This window comes from Nicotiana sylvestris, chromosome 10, assembly GCF_000393655.2.
Source record: "Nicotiana sylvestris chromosome 10, ASM39365v2, whole genome shotgun sequence".
Taxonomy (NCBI): Eukaryota; Viridiplantae; Streptophyta; class Magnoliopsida; order Solanales; family Solanaceae; genus Nicotiana; species Nicotiana sylvestris.
The window spans coordinates 135039136-135057069 of NC_091066.1; the positions used below are offsets into that span (position 1 = coordinate 135039136).

The following is a 17934-nucleotide window of genomic DNA, read 5'->3' on the forward strand; positions in this document are numbered from 1 at the left end:
TTGAGTCCCTATATGTAGCCTAGATGGCCCTTCCGCATGTCAAGTAGACGGTGGGATGGTTGTTCTGACGTAGGGTTGATGCCTTTCTCGGTTGGGATGTGGACTTGACTGATCTCTTCGACCGTCGTTACGACAATCTTTTCTCAGCTCCGTTTGGACTGATGTCAACTGGTGGGTTGGACTGTTAAGGTCTTCCTCGTCGGCTCTCATCTTGGTGCAGTAGGCATTATGAATTTCCTCCCAAGTGGTGGGAGGGTATTTCATGGGCCTACTTAATAACTTTCTGGTTGCTCTCAACCCGTTCTGAAAAGCTTCTACCGTCATCCCCTCTGATATATTTGGTAGGCTCCTTGTCACTCTATTAAAACAGGCGAAGAAGCCCCTGAGTCCCTCGCCAGGCGATTGCCTAACGGCGAATATATCATTTACCCTGGCCCCTGCCTTCTTAGCCCCGACATGGGCGGTGAAAAACTTGTCGGCTATTTCTTCGAATGTTTTTATTGATTGTGCCGGTAATTGTGAATACCAGGTTAAGGATCCCCTGTTAAGGTTTCGTCAAACTTTTTCAGTAACACTGATTGTACTTGCTCCTTCGAAAGATCGTTGCCCTTTACCGTTGTGACGTAATGAATTATGTGATCTTCGGGGTGTGTAGTACTGTCATATATTTTTAAGTATGGTGGCATTTTTTCATGCCCCAAGCCTAGGGGTGAGACCGACACTCAGTGCCTCAACTATCCTTGCGTATCACTTGTGACTCAGAGACTCTGAACATGTAATGTCGTATTTTTGGCCATGGGCCATATTGCAAGTTAATGTGCGATGCAAAATATAAAACTGAATAGAGACTAACACTGACTAGCCATCAACATAAAGCTGGGCTGGCAAGGGCGTCATATTTACTACAACTTGCAAGCCAATAAAATATACGTACAAGGCCTACAAGCCCAACATACTGTACTAACTGACAGGACATATCTACAAGCCTCTACTAATAGATGTACTATGATCGGAACAGGTCCCCAACCTACCCATAACCTATCTACATATATACACAAGACACACATCATACTGCTAGACCCGGTAACTCCGAAAGAAGGGGAGCTTACCGATAAAGCTGATCTCGGGCAATACCTAATGAGGAGGTCTACCCGTCTATCTGTCTGAACTTGCATGCATGAAATGTTGCGCCCCCAAAAAAGGACGTCAGTTACCGAGTATGTAAGGCAATATACTGAAGCTGAAACTAAACTGATAATATAATAACTGAGAACAACTGGGAGTCAAAGAAAATCTAAAGATACGCTCATCTGATAATACTGACTCAATTCTCTCAATATAGTAAGTAAAATAGATGCCCGGCCCTATAAGGCTCGGTATACATATATATCTGCTTTACCGTAGTAGGCTCACTCATAAGTGCTCGGCCATACTAGGCTCTGTATCTCAACCAACTGGGCTCGCTCATATGCGCTCGGCCACAGTAGGATCGTCATATAACTTACCATCTGATCAGAGATTGCCCAATAGGGACCTACCCATCGATTATAGCTCGATGGTAATGAAAATACTTTAATACTGTATATATAAACTCTCTGCTCTCTTGACTGGAAGAAGTAAATACTCAATTTAATATGAAGTCCCGATAAGGGAGAATACTGTAACTTATGAGAGTAGGAAATGTACATAAATTCGGGAACATGAATTTCTCTTTATGCCTCGTTATCAAACTCATGTAGTCATGAGATCATGCAAAATGAAGGAAGAGCTCAGCCTTAACATACCTGTTCCTGAAATTTATTTGAACAAAATTGTTGTTGTTCTTTGAATTTCCAATCGAACCTTGGCTAAATAATTTGGACAAAAACAACTTTGTTCCAAGTTCTTGGATTTTAAAATCCACGTCAGAATTTTTGATTAACCTAGGGAACTTTGGATGAAATAGAAATGCTACTTGGCTTAAATGCCAAATTATTGCTTCTGCTATTCACGTTAGTTGACAGAATGATGGTCTTTGATCCTTTAAGTGAAATATTTTCTTTTGTCTCATTTTGATTTGATAAAGTTCACCATAAAGTCTTGATAAGACTTTCAAATTGTGCTTTTGACACCTATTAAAGGTGATTGATGCACTTTGATAAAGAGAGGGGGCTGCCACGTACCTCCTTGGGAGGTAATTTTTGTTAAGTTTATCCTCTTATTAGTTAACCGGGTAACGTTTCGTTACCTGGTAATTAATCTATTACCCGCATAATTTAATAATTATCACAAATTACTTAAAATTCTATTTATTTTCAAAATACTTCATATATACTTTATATATTACACTACCGTGGTAATATGGTACCTAACATGGTACTAGTTTATAATTATCGAGTATTATCGCTTGACCGTATTTTATTTTAAATTGTCCAATTTCAACGAAACTCATTTTTTTTAAATTTGTGTATCCCTTTATCCTTCATAACACCTATTTATCGCTTGATATAAATAAAGTAAGTACATTAACATCAAGATGATCTCATCCCCGAGTCTACGTCGGTTAACTAAAAATGAAATTTTAACGTACGAATACGCGAGACGTAACATCCTTCCCCCCTTAGAGACATTCGTCCTCAAATGTTCAACTCCCCATGTTCTGTATAACTTTGGCAGGGTTGTCTTTGTAATAACACCACTACCAATTCTCCTCGTAGAAGCTTAATAACCCAACGACACATAGGACCATGATTATACATAACGACAATAACCAACACAAGAATTTATTCACGTACCTTATGATTTTGACGTCTTAGTCGGACCCTTCTCTGGAGGAGGGAATAGGTAGGGATATTTAGACTTCATGTTTTCCTTGGCCTCCCAAGTTATTTCTTCCACATTATTGTTTCTCCAAAGTACTTTCATGGAGGCTACCTCCTTATTCCGCAACTTGCGGATTTGTCGGTCTAGGATGGCAATCGGAACTTCCTTGTATGATACGTTCTCTGTAATCTGTACATCATCCGTGGGAACTACTCAGGTAGGATCGCCAATGCACTTCCGTAACAAAGATACGTGAAAAATTGGATGGACAGACTCCAATTCCGAGGGCAATTCTAACTCGTAAGCTACTTGGCCCACTTTCCGAATGATCCTATAAGGCCCAATATACCGTGGGATAAGCTTGCCTCTCTTGCCAAATCTCATTACACCTTTCATAGGTGACACCTTTAAGAATACCCAGTCATTAACCCTATACTCTAAATCTCGTTGCCGCACGTCAAAATATGACTTCTGTCGACTCTAAGCTGTCAATATTCGCTCCCGGATAAACTTTACTTTTTCTATGGCCTGCTGAACCAGGTCTGGCCCATATAACCCAGATTCTCCAACATCGAACCACCCTATGGGAGATCTGCACCTGCGCCCATACAAAGCCTCGTACGGAGCCATCTGGATACTGGAGTGGTAACTGTTATTATATGAAAACTCGATAAGAGGTAGATGTTCATCCCAACTTCTCTTAAAATCCAGCACACATGCTCGCAACATATCCTCGAGTGTCTGAATCGTGCGCTCGGCTTGTCCATCTATTTGTGGATGAAAAGCTGTGCTGAGATTCACCTGAGTTCCTAGACCTTTCTTAAATGACCTCCAAAAATATGCTTTAAACTAGGCCCCACAATCAGATATAATAGATACGGGTACTCCGTGTAGTCGCATTATCTCCTTAATATATAATTTTGCATAATCCTCTGCTATATAGGTAGATCTGACCGATAGGAAATGAGCTGATTTCATGAGCCTATCGACTATCACCCATATGGAATCAAACTTACGATGGGAATGAGGTAAACCTGTGATAAAGTCCATGTTAATCGCCTCCCATTTCCATGTCGGGATCTCTATAGTCTGCATTAGCCCTCCGGGCTTCTGGTGCTCTATTTTCACCTGCTGGAAACTAGGGCATTGAGTGACATACTCAGACATACTCAGCAATGTTCTTCTTCATATTGTTCCACCAATACATATCCTTAATGTCATGATACATCTTTGTCGACCTAGGGTGAATGGAATACCATGAATAATGTGCTTCTGACATAATTCTGTCTCGTAGCCCTGCTACATCTGGAACACACAAACGACCCTTGTATCTGAGAACCCCATCTCATTTGAGTTCTAACAACGACTTCTTCTATTGTGAACCCGCTCTCTCAACTTGACTAACTTTGGATCCTCGTATTGCCTCTCCTTTACTTCAGCTATAAGAGATGATTTTGCAGTATTTTGGAGTACAACTCCTACATTGACAGAGTCCACTAACTGAACCCCAAAACAAGCCAATTGATGAATCTCTCTTGTTAATTGTCTTTTCTCGGCCTTTACATGTGCTAAGCTACCAATAGATCGGTGACTTAAAGCATCTGCTACAACATTAGCTTTCCCTGGATGGTAGAGAATGTTAACATCGTAGTCTTTCAATAACTCAAGCCATCACCTTTGTCGCAAATTCAACTCTTTTTGCTTGAAGATATATTGCAGGCTCTTATGATCTGTGAATATATCAACATGCACACCATATAAATAATGCCGCCATATCTTAAGTGCATGGACAACCGCAGCTAACTCGAGGTCGTGGGTCGGATAATTCCGCTCATGTTTCCTTAACTGCCTTGAAGCACATACAATTACTTTCCCATGTTCTATCAGGACATATCCTAACCCGACATCTGAGGCATCACAATACATGGCATAACCATCTGGACCATCTGGAAGTGCCAGAACTGGCGCTGAGGTCAATTTGTTCTTAAGCTCTTGGAAACTCTGCTCACAGGCCTCTGTCTACTGAAACGTGGTCGATTTCTGCGTCAACTTTGTTAATGGTGCTGAAAGAGAAGAAAACCCCTCTACGAACCTCCAATAATATCCTACTAAGCCTAGAAAACTACGAATCTCTGTCGGAGTGGTAGGTCTAGGCCAGGATTTCACAACCTCAATCTTCTGAGTGTCTATCTTTATACCTCCGTCGGATACAATGTGCCCCAAGAATGCTACGGATTTTAATCAAAATTCACACTTAGAAAACTTAGCATACAATTTATTATTGCGGAGGGTTTGGAGTACTGCTCGTAGGTGATCCACATGCTCATCCTCTGAACGTGAATAAACCAGAATATCATCAATAAAGACTATCATGAACAGATCCAAATATGGCCGGAATATTCTATTCATCAAGTCCATAAATATGGCAGGTGCATTCGTCAACCCGAAGGACATAACAAGAAACTCAAAGTGGTCATATCGGGTCCTAAAGGCGGTCTTGGGAATATCTTTCTCCCGAACTCTAACCTGGTGGTACCCCAACCTCAAATCTATCTTTGAAAAGCATCTAGCTCCCTGCAACTGATCAAACAAGTCGTCTATCCTTAGAAGGGGGTACTTATTCTTAATAGTTACCTTGTTCAGTTGCCTATAGTCGATACACATCCTTAGCGATCCGTCTTTTTTCCGTACAAACAATACCAGTGCACCCCAAGGTGAGGTACTGGGTCTTATGAAGCCTTTCTCCAGTAAATCTTTTAATTGCTCCTTCAACTCCTTTAATTCGGTAGGTGCCATTCTATACGGAGGGATGGATATTGGTTGTTTTCCCGGAGGAAAATTGATGCCAAAATCAATCTCTCGCTCTGGAGGAATACCTAGAAGTTCATTTGAAAATACATCTGCGTACTCATTTATTATTGGAATAGACTGAAGTGTAGGTATCTCAGCATCTGCATCTTTAACTCGCACAATATGATAGATGCACCCTTTTACGATCATTTTCCTTGCCTTCAGAGAGGAAATAAACCTGCCTCTGGGTGTCACTGTATTACCTACCCATTCAAGGACTGGCTCACCCGGAAAGTGAAATCTAGTTGTCTTTGCTCGACAATCAATTGTGGCATAACAAGCTGCCAACCAGTCCATGCCCATGATAACATCAAAATCCAACATCTCTAGTTCAACTAGGTCGGCTAAGGTTTGACGACCACAAAGTGTTATCGTATAACCATGGTAAACGAGTCTAGCGATAATCGATTCTCCAACCGATGTAGATACCGCAAAAGGATCACTTAGTATTTCAGGCATTATGCCAAATTTCCACGCGACAAATGAGGTAACACATGATAAAGTTGATCTTGGGTCTATCAAGGCATAAACATTATGAGAACAAATGGTCAACATACCTGTCACAACGTCTGGTGAGGACTCTTGGTCCTGTCGACCTGTAGCGCATAGATACAATTCTGGTTACTACCTGAATTGAACCCTCTACCTCTACCTCGACCTCTACCAGTCGAAGACTGAGACTCGTGCCCTGAAGGATGCACGGACATAGCTGATCATGTTGCTGAATTCGCTGGTTGCGCCATACCCCCAGAATCTTTATTTGGGCAATCTCGCATCATATGCCCTGGACGTCCACATGTATAACAAGCATCAGAACCGGCTCGTCATTGGCCCAAGTGTCCTCGAGCACAAATGGCACATTGCGGCTGAAACGGCTCTGTCTGTCTCAAACCTCGTTGTTGCTGCAAACTTGACGCCTAGGGGCTCTCACCTGGTCCTAACTGAGTATAGCAGTCATACCTGTAACCCTGTAACTGAGGTGGCAGAGGTCTAGGTGGCCGTTCGAAGTACTGGGGCTGTAGCTCCCCTGAGACTGCTCCTGAGACATGGCAAATCTCCTCCTCTTACGTTGCCCTAACTCAGTCCTCTCCGTACTCTGCTGCCGATGCCTACCCCTCTCCATATTCTGGGCAAATGCCTGAATTCACGAGATATACATACTATCCTGTAATGCAGCGGTGGCACATGCCTCGGTCAACTCTAAGGCCAACCCCGTTATAAACCTGTGGATTCTATCCCGCATAGTAGCGATTATGGATGGTGCATATCTGGCCAATGAGTCAAAACAGAGATTATATTCTCGAACACTCATATTGCCCTATTTGAGGGCTAGAAACTGATCGAGTCGGGCCTATCAGATTTCTCGTGGTAAGTACTGATCAAGGAAGGCATTTGAAAAATTCTCCCAAATAGCAGGAGGTGCATCACGTCCCCTAGACCTTTCCCATCCCTCATAGAGGTGATCTATGAAATCCTACGGGTCCTCCCTCTGATCTGTCCCCGTGAACTCTGGGGGATTAAAGCAATAAACTCCCGGACCCTTGAACTCCCATATCCCTCAGAAGGTCCTACACTAGCGGATGCCCTAGCCTGTTGCTGGGTAGCTACCAATTGTGCCAATAAATGCACCACATTTCTCAAGTCTGGATCTGATAGAAGCGGAGGGGGAGCTAGATGTGCGGTCTCCCTAGGAATCTCCTTAGGTGGCGGAGGAGCCAGTAATCGCTGGGTAGGGGTCTCTCCTTGCGACTCCGATTGGGCCCTATCTATTGGGGGTACCTTGCTAGTCCCCTTACCTACTACTGGTTCTTTCCTCTAACTAGCCGTAGTCTTCTTAGTTATCGTCATCTATGCATGCAAATGTCAACACGTAAGTTTAAATCAAATTTTCTATAACTCAGTGCTACAACACGATTTAGATTTGAAAGAACGGTAACCAACTCCTAAATACCCCGTAGTCCCCTACTTATATAATGTGGTGCGCCATACATTTATAAACAAGACCCTAATAGACACGGCTTGTAGACTCCCTAGGACAGAACTGCTTTGATACCACTTTTGTCACGCCCCACGCCTAGGGGTGAGACCGGCACTCAGTGCCTCAACTATCCTTGCGTATCACTTATGACTCAGAGACTCTGAACATGTAATGTCATATTTTTGGCCATGGGCCACATTGCAAGATAATGTGCGATGCAAAATATAAAATTGAATAGAGACTAACGCTGACTAACCGTCAACATAAAGCTAGGCCGACAAGGCCGTCATATTTACTACAACTAAAAAGCCAACAAAATATACGTACAAGGCCTACAAGCCCAACATGCTGTACTAACTGACAGGACATATCCACAAACCTCTACTGATAGATGCACTATGATCGGAACAGGGCCCCGACCTACCCATAACCTATCTACATATATACACAAGATACACACCACACTGCTAGACCCGGTAACTCCGAAAGAAGGGGAGCTTACCGATAAATTTGATCTTGGGCAATACCTACTGAGGAGGTCTACCTGTCTATCTATCTGAACCTGCATGCATGAAATGCAGCGCCGCCTGAAAGGGATATCAGTACAAAATAATGTACTGAGTATGTAAGACAATATACTGAAGCTGAAACTGAACTGATAATATAATAACTGAGAACAACTGGGAGTCAAAGAAAATCTAAAGATACGCTTATCTGATAATACTAACTCAATTCTCTCAATACAGTGAGTAAAATCCGGCCTTATAAGGCTCGGTATACATATATATCTGCTCTGCCGTAGTAGGCTCGCTCATAAGCGCTCGGCCATACTAGGCTCTGTATCTCGACTAACTGGGCTCGCTCATATGCGCTCGGCAACAGTAGAATCGTCATATAACTTACCATCTGATCAGAGGTTGCCCAATAGGGGCCTACCCATCGATTATAGCTCGATGGTAATGAAAATACTTTAATACTATATATATAAACTCTCTGCTCTCTTGATTGGAAGAAGTAAATACTCAATTTAATATGAAGTCCCGATAAGGGAGAATACTGTAACTTATGAGAGTAGGAAATGTACATAAATGCGGGAACATGAATTTCTCTTTATGCCTCGTTATCAAACTCATGCAGTTACGAGATCATGCAAAATGAAGGAAGGTCTTAGCCTTAACATACCTGTTCCTGAAATTTATTTGAACAAAATTGTTGTTGTTCTTTGAATTTCCAATCGAACCTTGGCTAAATAATTTGGACAAAAACAACTCTGTTCCAAGTTCTTGGATTTTAAAATCCACGGCAGAATTTTTGATTAACCTAGGGAACTTTGGATGAAATAGAAATGCTTCTTGGCTTAAATGCCAAAATATTGCTTCTTTTATTCACGTTAGTTGACAGAATGATGGTATTTGATCCTTTAAGTGAAATATTTTCTTTTGTCTCATTTTGATTTGATAAAGTTCACCATAAAGTCTTGATAAGACTTTCAAATTGTGCTTTTGACACCTATTAAAGGTGATTGATGAATCACTTTGATAAAGAGAGGGGGCTGCCATGTACCTCCTTGGGAGGTGATTTATGTTAAGTTTATCCACTTATTAGTTAATCGGGTAATGTTTCGTTACCCGGTAATTAATCTATTATCCATATAATTTAAGAATTATCACAAATTACTTAAAATTCTATTTATTTTTAAAATACTTCATATATACTTTATATATTACACTACCGTTGTCATATGGTACCTCGCATGGTACTAGTTTATAATTATTGAGTATTATCGCTTGACCCGTATTTTATTTTAAATTGTCCAATTTCAACGAAACTCATTCTTTTTAATCTGTGTACCCCTTTATCCTTTATAACACTTATTTATCGCTTGATATAAATAACGTAAGTACATTAACATGAACATAATCTCATCCCCAAGTCTATGTCGATTAACTAAAAACAAAATTTTAACGTACGAATACGCGAGACGTAACAATTTTGAAAGTTTTGGGGATGGTATGTGGAGCCGTCTCCTCGCTGTATGGTTGTTCGACGAACCAACGAACATCCCGTTTTGGTAGCAACTTTGGGGCGCCCGGTATCTTATCGACCCTTTCTTCATGTTCCCTCATTTAATCGTGGAGTGCTTTGTTCTCGTTTTTAATTTCTTCCATTTTCTTGAGGATGGCTGCAAGTGTGTCATTACCTGTATCAGCAGTGGTGTAAGTGTTACCTATTTTGGGGGTGGGCTATTCTCCGGTGGTCGTCGTGGTATCCGCTTGCGCGGTGTTTCTATTATCCCTTTGACCGGTTTGTCGAGTATGATGTTTAGAGTGCTCGTCAGCCGCTCTTCCAGTAATCGTTTCACTGCTAGTGGTGCTTCCTCAGCTGTAGACGTGAAAGATCCTTTTTCGCGCGAAGCGGTTACACTTTCATGAGGGGGAGGTGAATCACTTTGCCTGGGTGTAGCACTTGGTGTTCTCATTATCTTCCCTACAATCTTTGTTGATGGTGTTCAAAATATTGGTAGCGACACCTACTATTTCTTTCTGTCTTGCATCTCCTTTTCCTGCCATCGTTAGTTTGTGCAAACGAAGAAGAGATGACAATTTCTCCCATTTTTTTTTCGATCTAGAAGGAGCTAAAATTTCGACTAAAACTTCCCCACAGACGACGCCAAATTATTTGAGCAAAAAAGTGTTTAACTTTTTTACTTAAATTAATTAATGATGAATTAAAGGGCGAGTTTAGTTGAACTTAATAAATTCTAAATAAAATATAATATGATACTTGCGATATAAATAGAGCTCAAGAGCATTAAACAACAGATTTAGTACTCAATGTGTGATGACCCAAGGAGTCATTTTATGAATTAAGACTTCGTTCTAGGTTTATTAGCCATAAAAGACTAATTTTAAATACCTCGATTTGCGTGAGCATTCCGGGCGTGAAACCGGAAAGCTTTTATGTGAAAATGTAAGAAATAATAATTTATATAATTTAAGTTTGATTTTAGTTGACTTTGGTCAAAATTTTGAGTAACAGACCCGGATCAGTGTACCGACAATCCCGAAAAGTCCGCAGTAAAATATGGGACTTGCGCGTGTGCCCGAAATTTAATTTCGAGGTCCCAAGCCTTAGAAATCAATTTTTGAAAGAAATTATTTTGCTGAATTATTAATGAAATAAAGAAAAGAATTAATGTTTGAAACCATTGGTATCGAGCCGGTATTTTGGTTTCAGAGCTCGATACAGGTTTGTTATGGTATTTAAGTCTTATTTGTGATATTTTGTGAGAATCGGAGTTGATTTGACGTGATTCAGATGTCCGGTTGAGAAATAGTGAAATTTAAGTGTTCTTGAGAAAAATCATGAGTTTTGAGGTTAAATTCATTGTTTAGATGTTATTTTCATGATTTGATCGCACGAGTAAGTCCACACGATATTTTTAGACTTGCGTGCATGTTTGATTTGGAGCCCCGAGGTCTCAGGTGAGTTTCGGGTAGACCTCGGAATGTTTTTAACTTGTAAAAAAAAATCTGCTGTCATAACAGTTTCTGGTGCACTGGTGCTCCACATTTTTTCTTCAAAAAAAAAAAGAAGGAAAAATCACAGAATCCAACTCGACGGCAACCATGTTTTTTATATTTTCGAACTAAAAAGACCTAGATGCGATTTTCTTCATACAGGTTCATCCCCAAAGTGTTGGTAAACAATTCTAAACTCTTCTCTTTCGATTACCCAATGTTTTTCATCACTTTTCAATCAAAAATCAAGAATTTTCATGGCAAAAATGGGGGTTTGGGTAGAATTAGAGAATTTTGTAAAAATCAAATTTTGATCTTGAATTGGGGTCGGATTTCGAAACTAATCACATACTCGAGCTCGGGGGTGAATGGGTAGACGGAATTTGGTCCGAACCCCGAGTTTGGACCAAGCGGGCCCGAGGTCGGGTTTTAACTTCTTCTTTTTTTAGAAAACGTAGGAAAACCATAATTTTCAGGAAAGTTAGTTCCTTTAGCATTAATTAATGATATTAAGTTAATTATGATTAGATTCGGGTGTATTGGAGGTGAATTCAAAAGGAAAAGCTATAATTGAGCAGTGAGTGGCCTGCGAATTTGAGGCAAGTGCTTGGTTTAACCTTGACTTGAGGGAGTAGGAATCCCCAAACTAATTTCTATGTGAATTTACATGTGCGTGGTGTATAGGTGAGGTGACTATGCACCACCAAATTATCTGTTAAACATGATCCCTTCCCCATTTCCAATTTAATTGATCCATGGCTTAATTGTTTTATGATCATTCTATATGCTTACTTGGTTTCGTTAAATTGCTATTAAGTATTATTTCAAGTATTTTGGAATTATTGGTTGTTCCTTTGGCTTCATTGTGATACATAAAATGGTGAGCTAGTTGACAGTGTTTTAATACATAAAGTATTTACGGTTCATTTATTTGTGAAATGATAAATGATGAAGTTATGAGTGGTACGGTTTACTGTTTATAATTGTTAAGGCAAAAATATTGTGAAAGGCATTGATTTCAAATCTGTGAAATCTTTATAAATAAAAGTGATATGATTGTCTGGTGTGCGCGGGTTGCACGCCGCAACAAGGAGTGATAAGGGTGGACAGGTGGGATCAGGTTGCACGCCGCAACAGGAGAAATAAGGGTGATATTTGTATATAAGGAGGAGGAATAAGGGTGGACATGTGGGAGCGGGTTGCACGCCGCAACAAGGAGCGATAAGGGAGAATATTTATGATTTATTGATTTTTAAATACAAGGAACTGAAATCTCTCTATTTTACTCTACTGTTTATCTCATATTTGAAACCTACAGTTACTTTGAAAGTGAAATTTGAAATGTGGAAGCATATGTGAGAATTTGGTTATAGTTGAGACCTAGCAAGAGGTGGCTGAGTTATTTCATTTATTGCTATAGTTTATTATTTTTATTTAGTTTAGAATTTCTTTCTTGCTTTAGTATTTATATGTTATTACATGTTATATTATAATTTCCCCGCCGTAGCCTCGTCACTACTTCGTCGAACTTAGGCTCGGCACTTACTCAGTACATGGAGTCGGTTGTACTAATACTACACTTTGCACTCTTTTGTGCAGATGCAGGTACCGTCTGTAGACATGTGATTTTTGACCCTCCCCAAAATTTTGCATATTTTAGCATTTAAATACTTAGTTTAGGTCTAATATAGTTATTTTAACTAATTTTGACTCTTTTACATTATTTTAAGAACAAAAATTAAAAATTACAAAAATAGTTTCATATTTCTCTACTTAATAGTTTCATATTTTGATTTAATTTTAATAGTTTATTCTCCTTAATTAAGATTAATTAGTATTTTTGTAGTATATTTTGTTATCAATATTATTTTTGTAAAAAAAGAAGAGAAAAGAATGAATTTTGGATTAGTTCTTATTTTTATGTCACAAGACTAATATTTTGAGCCTAATAGGGCCAAATCTTAGGCCCAAATTTGGAGCCTATCTTCCATAACCCAAAAAAAGGCAGCCATAAGTCATCTTCTTCAACATTGGACAAAAAAAAACCCTAGCTAGTTCATCTCTTTCTTCACAACACAAAAACCCTAGAAAACAAGACACAAGATAAAACCCTAGGACACCTCTAAGCAGTCGTTACCGGACCACCCACTGCCAGCCGCCGCTACCCCTCATCTCTTCACCTCACCGCCGTCAGCCTCCACCACGCCTCCAGCCGCCGGCTACCACCAGGACAACTAGCGAACTTCACATAAAAAACGACCATGGCTGCTTTCTTCTTCTTCTTCTTCTTCTTCTTCTTCTTCTTCAGATAAGACAACAATGGAGATTATAACCCAAAACCCCTAGAATCCCCTTGACTAGAGAAAACCAGCCGCCGCCGCCGCTTCTACAGCCATCAACCATCGGACCTAACTTCCAGCACCTCGTCTTCTTGACACCTTCAAAACATGTGCTAAATTCCCTCCTCTTAAGGACCACCCCGGCAGAACCCAACTAACTGATCCCTCACATTCCGCTACTGCCTCGCCGGCGAGTTGCCGGAAACCAGTGACCACTCTAGAAACACACACATAGTCATAAGCAGAAGGTCAAACAACTTGGTGTTAGCGAGCTTCTTCTTCTGATTTTCAGTTTTGAAACCATGGAATGGAGTGTGATTGAGGTCGTGTTGGTTTCGATTTTCCGATGCCGATTTGCGATTCTGTTTAGGTCGCCGTATCCATGTATACTATTCTGATTGTGGTCATTTTCCATTTTGTCTTCTGAGTTGCAGTTTTGAATTTAATAAAAGGTCTGACTCTTGCTCTATTTCTCCAATCTCTTTTAGCTTGCTATTTTATCTTATCAATGATTTGAATTTGAAATTGAATGTGTTATCTGTTGTTGGTTATCCGAAGTACTTTGATGACGTGAATCTGAAATGTCGTAGTTTGGTTTAATTCTCTCAGTTATCTATTATTGTTGATAAAATCTATATCAAAAATAGTAAGGATGCAAATAAGCTAAATATGTTGTGGGAGTTGGGACAAACAAAATTAAAAGTATTCTGGCCTTAAAATAGTTCTTGTTGTTTTAACTTTATTTGTTTTAAAGTCGTTAGGAGCATGCTTAGGCCGACAACACTTGAATAGGCAAGCCTTAGAATTTTTGTTAATTTCGAGGCGAGAGATCGTTTCCTTAGTTAAATTTATTCGGGAAATGACCCGAGGGATTTGTATATATTATTATCCGGGGTATGCCCCGAAGAACTATGTAAATATTTCGGAGGCCTTGATGAGCACGATGGAGAAGTCGTAGTATAGGTTAGCTTAGGATTTTTCTTTTCTTTTCCTTGTCATTTTCTCTTATTAGGTGGGGACGACCTCGAGCCTCATGTGTGTTTACTTTGCTTTTCCGTGATTTTACCTCAACTTGAATGCTTTAGAAGCCGACTAGATCGAGTACGCAACCGTGACCTTCACTGGACTTACGGAGTTCCTAGCACCTTCTCCCCGAGTCAAATGAACCCCCTTACCCTAATCTCTGGTGCAGACTTATGTTTTGGTGTCCAAAGTGTTTTAAAGGAAAAAATATTTTTAAAAAAAACGGTGACCTGGCACACTGAAATCAATGTCTGGTGGCGACTCTGAGTTATTTTTCTTTTGAATACAAATTTTGTCACTTTTTTAATTAAAAACCCTTTTCAAGCTTTACAAAATCTTTTTATTAATTTAAGAGGGTTTAGTGAGTTTGTTTTTAAAAAAAAGGAGTGTGACACCGTCCAGCGTTAGAGACTTTAGTAGTTGTCATTCATCGCTCGGAGACACGAGGTAGATCTGCTCGGAGACATTTGATAAAGTTCACCATAAAGTTTCCATTATTTTCCAAAAATTCAAAAAAAAAATGAAAAAGAAAATCCAAAAAGATTTTACATTTTCCATCATTTTCCCAAAAATTCAAAAAGGGGGAAAAAGAAAACCCAAAAGATTTTACATTTTCCATCATTTCTCAAAAATACAAAAATATGGTTTTTTCAAATTAGTTGCATTTTTTTACGGCTTTCTCCCATGTCCAATCTTCCCGAACTACGCGAACTTGATTTTCATCTTTCGAGACATGATACGTAGGCAACTCATATAGGGTCCAGTCTTCCTAGTGAGTCTTAGGTTCTTGACTTTGCGGGGTCTTAGCCAAATCTTGCATGTCTAGCCACTTTCGGCCACATCGGCCATTCTTACAAAATGGGATTATTTTCGCAAAAGTGGTTCAATTAACCATGTCTTAGGATCTTGAGTCCGCAACTAGGTGTCATATTACTTTAAGGTCCGTCCTTATTGAGTTTACATCTTTAGCCACTTCTGTCCATATCGGCCGTTTTTGCAAAATGGGTCATTCTTGCAAATTAATTTTGGGTCATGATTATCGGGAGTTTGATTTCATATAAGCCTTAGTGAGGTATATTTTCATGTCTTAGAGGTCACCTTTGTTGAGTTTGCATCTCTAGCCACTTTTGGCCATATCAGTTGTTTTTGCAAAATGGGTCATTTCTGCAAATTAATTTTTAGGCAATGATTGGTTGGAGTTTGAGTCCATTAACTTTATTTAATCTTATTCAGACATGGATTCGTTCGCAACTGCTTGAGCATGGCAGACGCCCCAGGACCATTCTAGTCAAGACCATTGTATGCACGAGCTGGTTGAAGAAACTTTTTATTTTTTAGTCTATTTTATGTTGTCTTTTAATTATTAGTCTTGTACAGTAGTATCGAGGTTGTCAGTCAAGTTAAGATTTTTGAGTCTTTTGTTATATTACTTCCTGTTTTGTATTTGAAAAACCAAAAAAGATTATAAATGAAAAATCCAAAAAGATTTTTATTTTAGTTTATTTGTCCATTACCTTTTTCAGAACTACGCTTGATCTGATTCATGAGGGACATGATACGTAGGCAACCTATATAGGGCTCGATCAAATCATTTTAAAAAAAGAAAAAGAAAAAAAGAGATGAAATTGTGCATATGAGAAATGAAAGGAAAGAAAAGATTGGCAATTAAAAAGAAAAAAAGGAAGGAAAATGAGCAGGACCAGTAGTGCTAGAAAGTAAAGAGAAGCAAGGACCAAGAAGAGTGAAATTTGGATGATGCCATATGACCTTCGTACCCTCGAAGCCATTCTAGAATCGCTAACTATGACTAGGGGGCATTGCACGCAATGTGATACTTCTATCTAATAAATGCTCTAACGCTAACATGTTGGCTTTCTTTTGCTCCTCTTTGTTACTTTTATTGTTATCATAACAGAGAGTGGTTAGTTTGTGGTACTTTGGCGATTCGCCCATACAACACAAGGTCAAAAAGCAAGGAAGCCATGGCTAGCAAAGACTTGGATACCGGGGTTGTCGACCCCTCGAGGGAGATTGTGGGGTCGGGACCTGAATTGAAAGAGGAGGTCCAAAGGTTGAAACAGCAGATGGCAGAAATGTATCAGTCTTGGATTAGAGGGCATCCTCCACCTTCATTCCCCACTAACTACACTGAAAACCCTGCAACTATCCCACCACTACCACAAGCCCAGGTTCCCACTACTGTTGATCTTTCCCCACAACATGCACCAGGCTTCACCCCTTACCACAATTACCCTGGCACTTCCTCCCAAACTTTCCATGCTCTACCAGCCAAAACAACCGCATTCCCATCTCCAGATACCCAATACTATGCCCCGAAACCCACATTCGAAGTCCCAGATCCTTACTCCCACACTCCCCACCTTGAGCCTCATGTTGAAACTGAGAAACCACCCAAGAACGCGGAGCGAGAGGAGATATTTAGGAAGGTGAAGAGTCTGGAACAATCAATGAGAAATATGCAAGGGTTAAGAAGTCAGGTGAGTGTGGCTTATAAGGATTTGTGTTTGTTTCCTAATGTCGAACTGCCTGCCGGGTTCAAGATGCCCAAGTTTGACTTGTATGACGGACATGGGGATCCCGTATCTCATCTGAGAGGTTATTGCAATAAAATGAGAGGCGTCGAGGGTAAAGACGAATTACTGATGGCATACTTCAGCCAGAGTCTGAGTGGGGTAGCTCTAGAATGGTACACCCGCCAGGACACCAGCAGATGGTACACATGAGACGATATGGCTCAGGCCTTTGCCCGACATTTTCAGTACAACATAGACATTGTCCCGGATCGCCTGTCCCTAACCAAGGTAGAAAAGAGGCCCAGTGAAAGCTTTAGAGAATATGGATTCCGATGGAGAGAGCAAGTTGTACGGGTCAATCCTCCGATGGAAGAAGATGAGATGGTTGAATACTTTCTTCAAGCCCTGGAGCCTACTTACTTCGGCCATTTGATCTCAGCCATTGGTAAGCCTTTCAATGATATGGTAAAGATGGGAGAAATGGTGGAAGAGGGATTGAAGTCAAGCAAGATTATGAGTTATTCTGCCTTAAAAGCCATAACACAGGCAATGCAGCACGACACAGGAAGCTTATCGGGTCAGAAGAAACATGATGATGTTGCCATGTTTGTCTCAGGATCACGACATGGCCCGACGGGTCTGCCTCACCAATATACTCAGCCTCGACCCTGACCCCAATTCCAAACCTATCCTCGGGCTCCACATAATCCACCTCAGTATTATCCTCCTAACAACGTCCAGTCATTTTTTCAACCAGTGGGTCACTCCTTATGGCGAGTACCAGCACTGTCTAATACTCTTTCGCCTTCACAACATTTTCGAGCATCCAACAACCCTAGGAAACATGGGCATAGAGGGGAACAAAGTCAAAGAAATAGTTTCACTCC

At 40.3% G+C, this 17934-nt stretch overlaps 1 protein-coding gene across 1 annotated transcript; it reads left to right on the plus strand.

Annotated features, from left to right (window-relative positions):
• The first annotated feature begins 16495 nt into the window (after positions 1–16495).
• On the plus strand, positions 16496–17257 carry LOC138879994 (uncharacterized). The gene has a single exon (XM_070159642.1). It carries the CDS (start codon positions 16496–16498, stop codon positions 17255–17257), a length of 762 nt encoding a protein of 253 aa, XP_070015743.1.
• Positions 17258–17934: the final 677 nt, after the last annotated feature.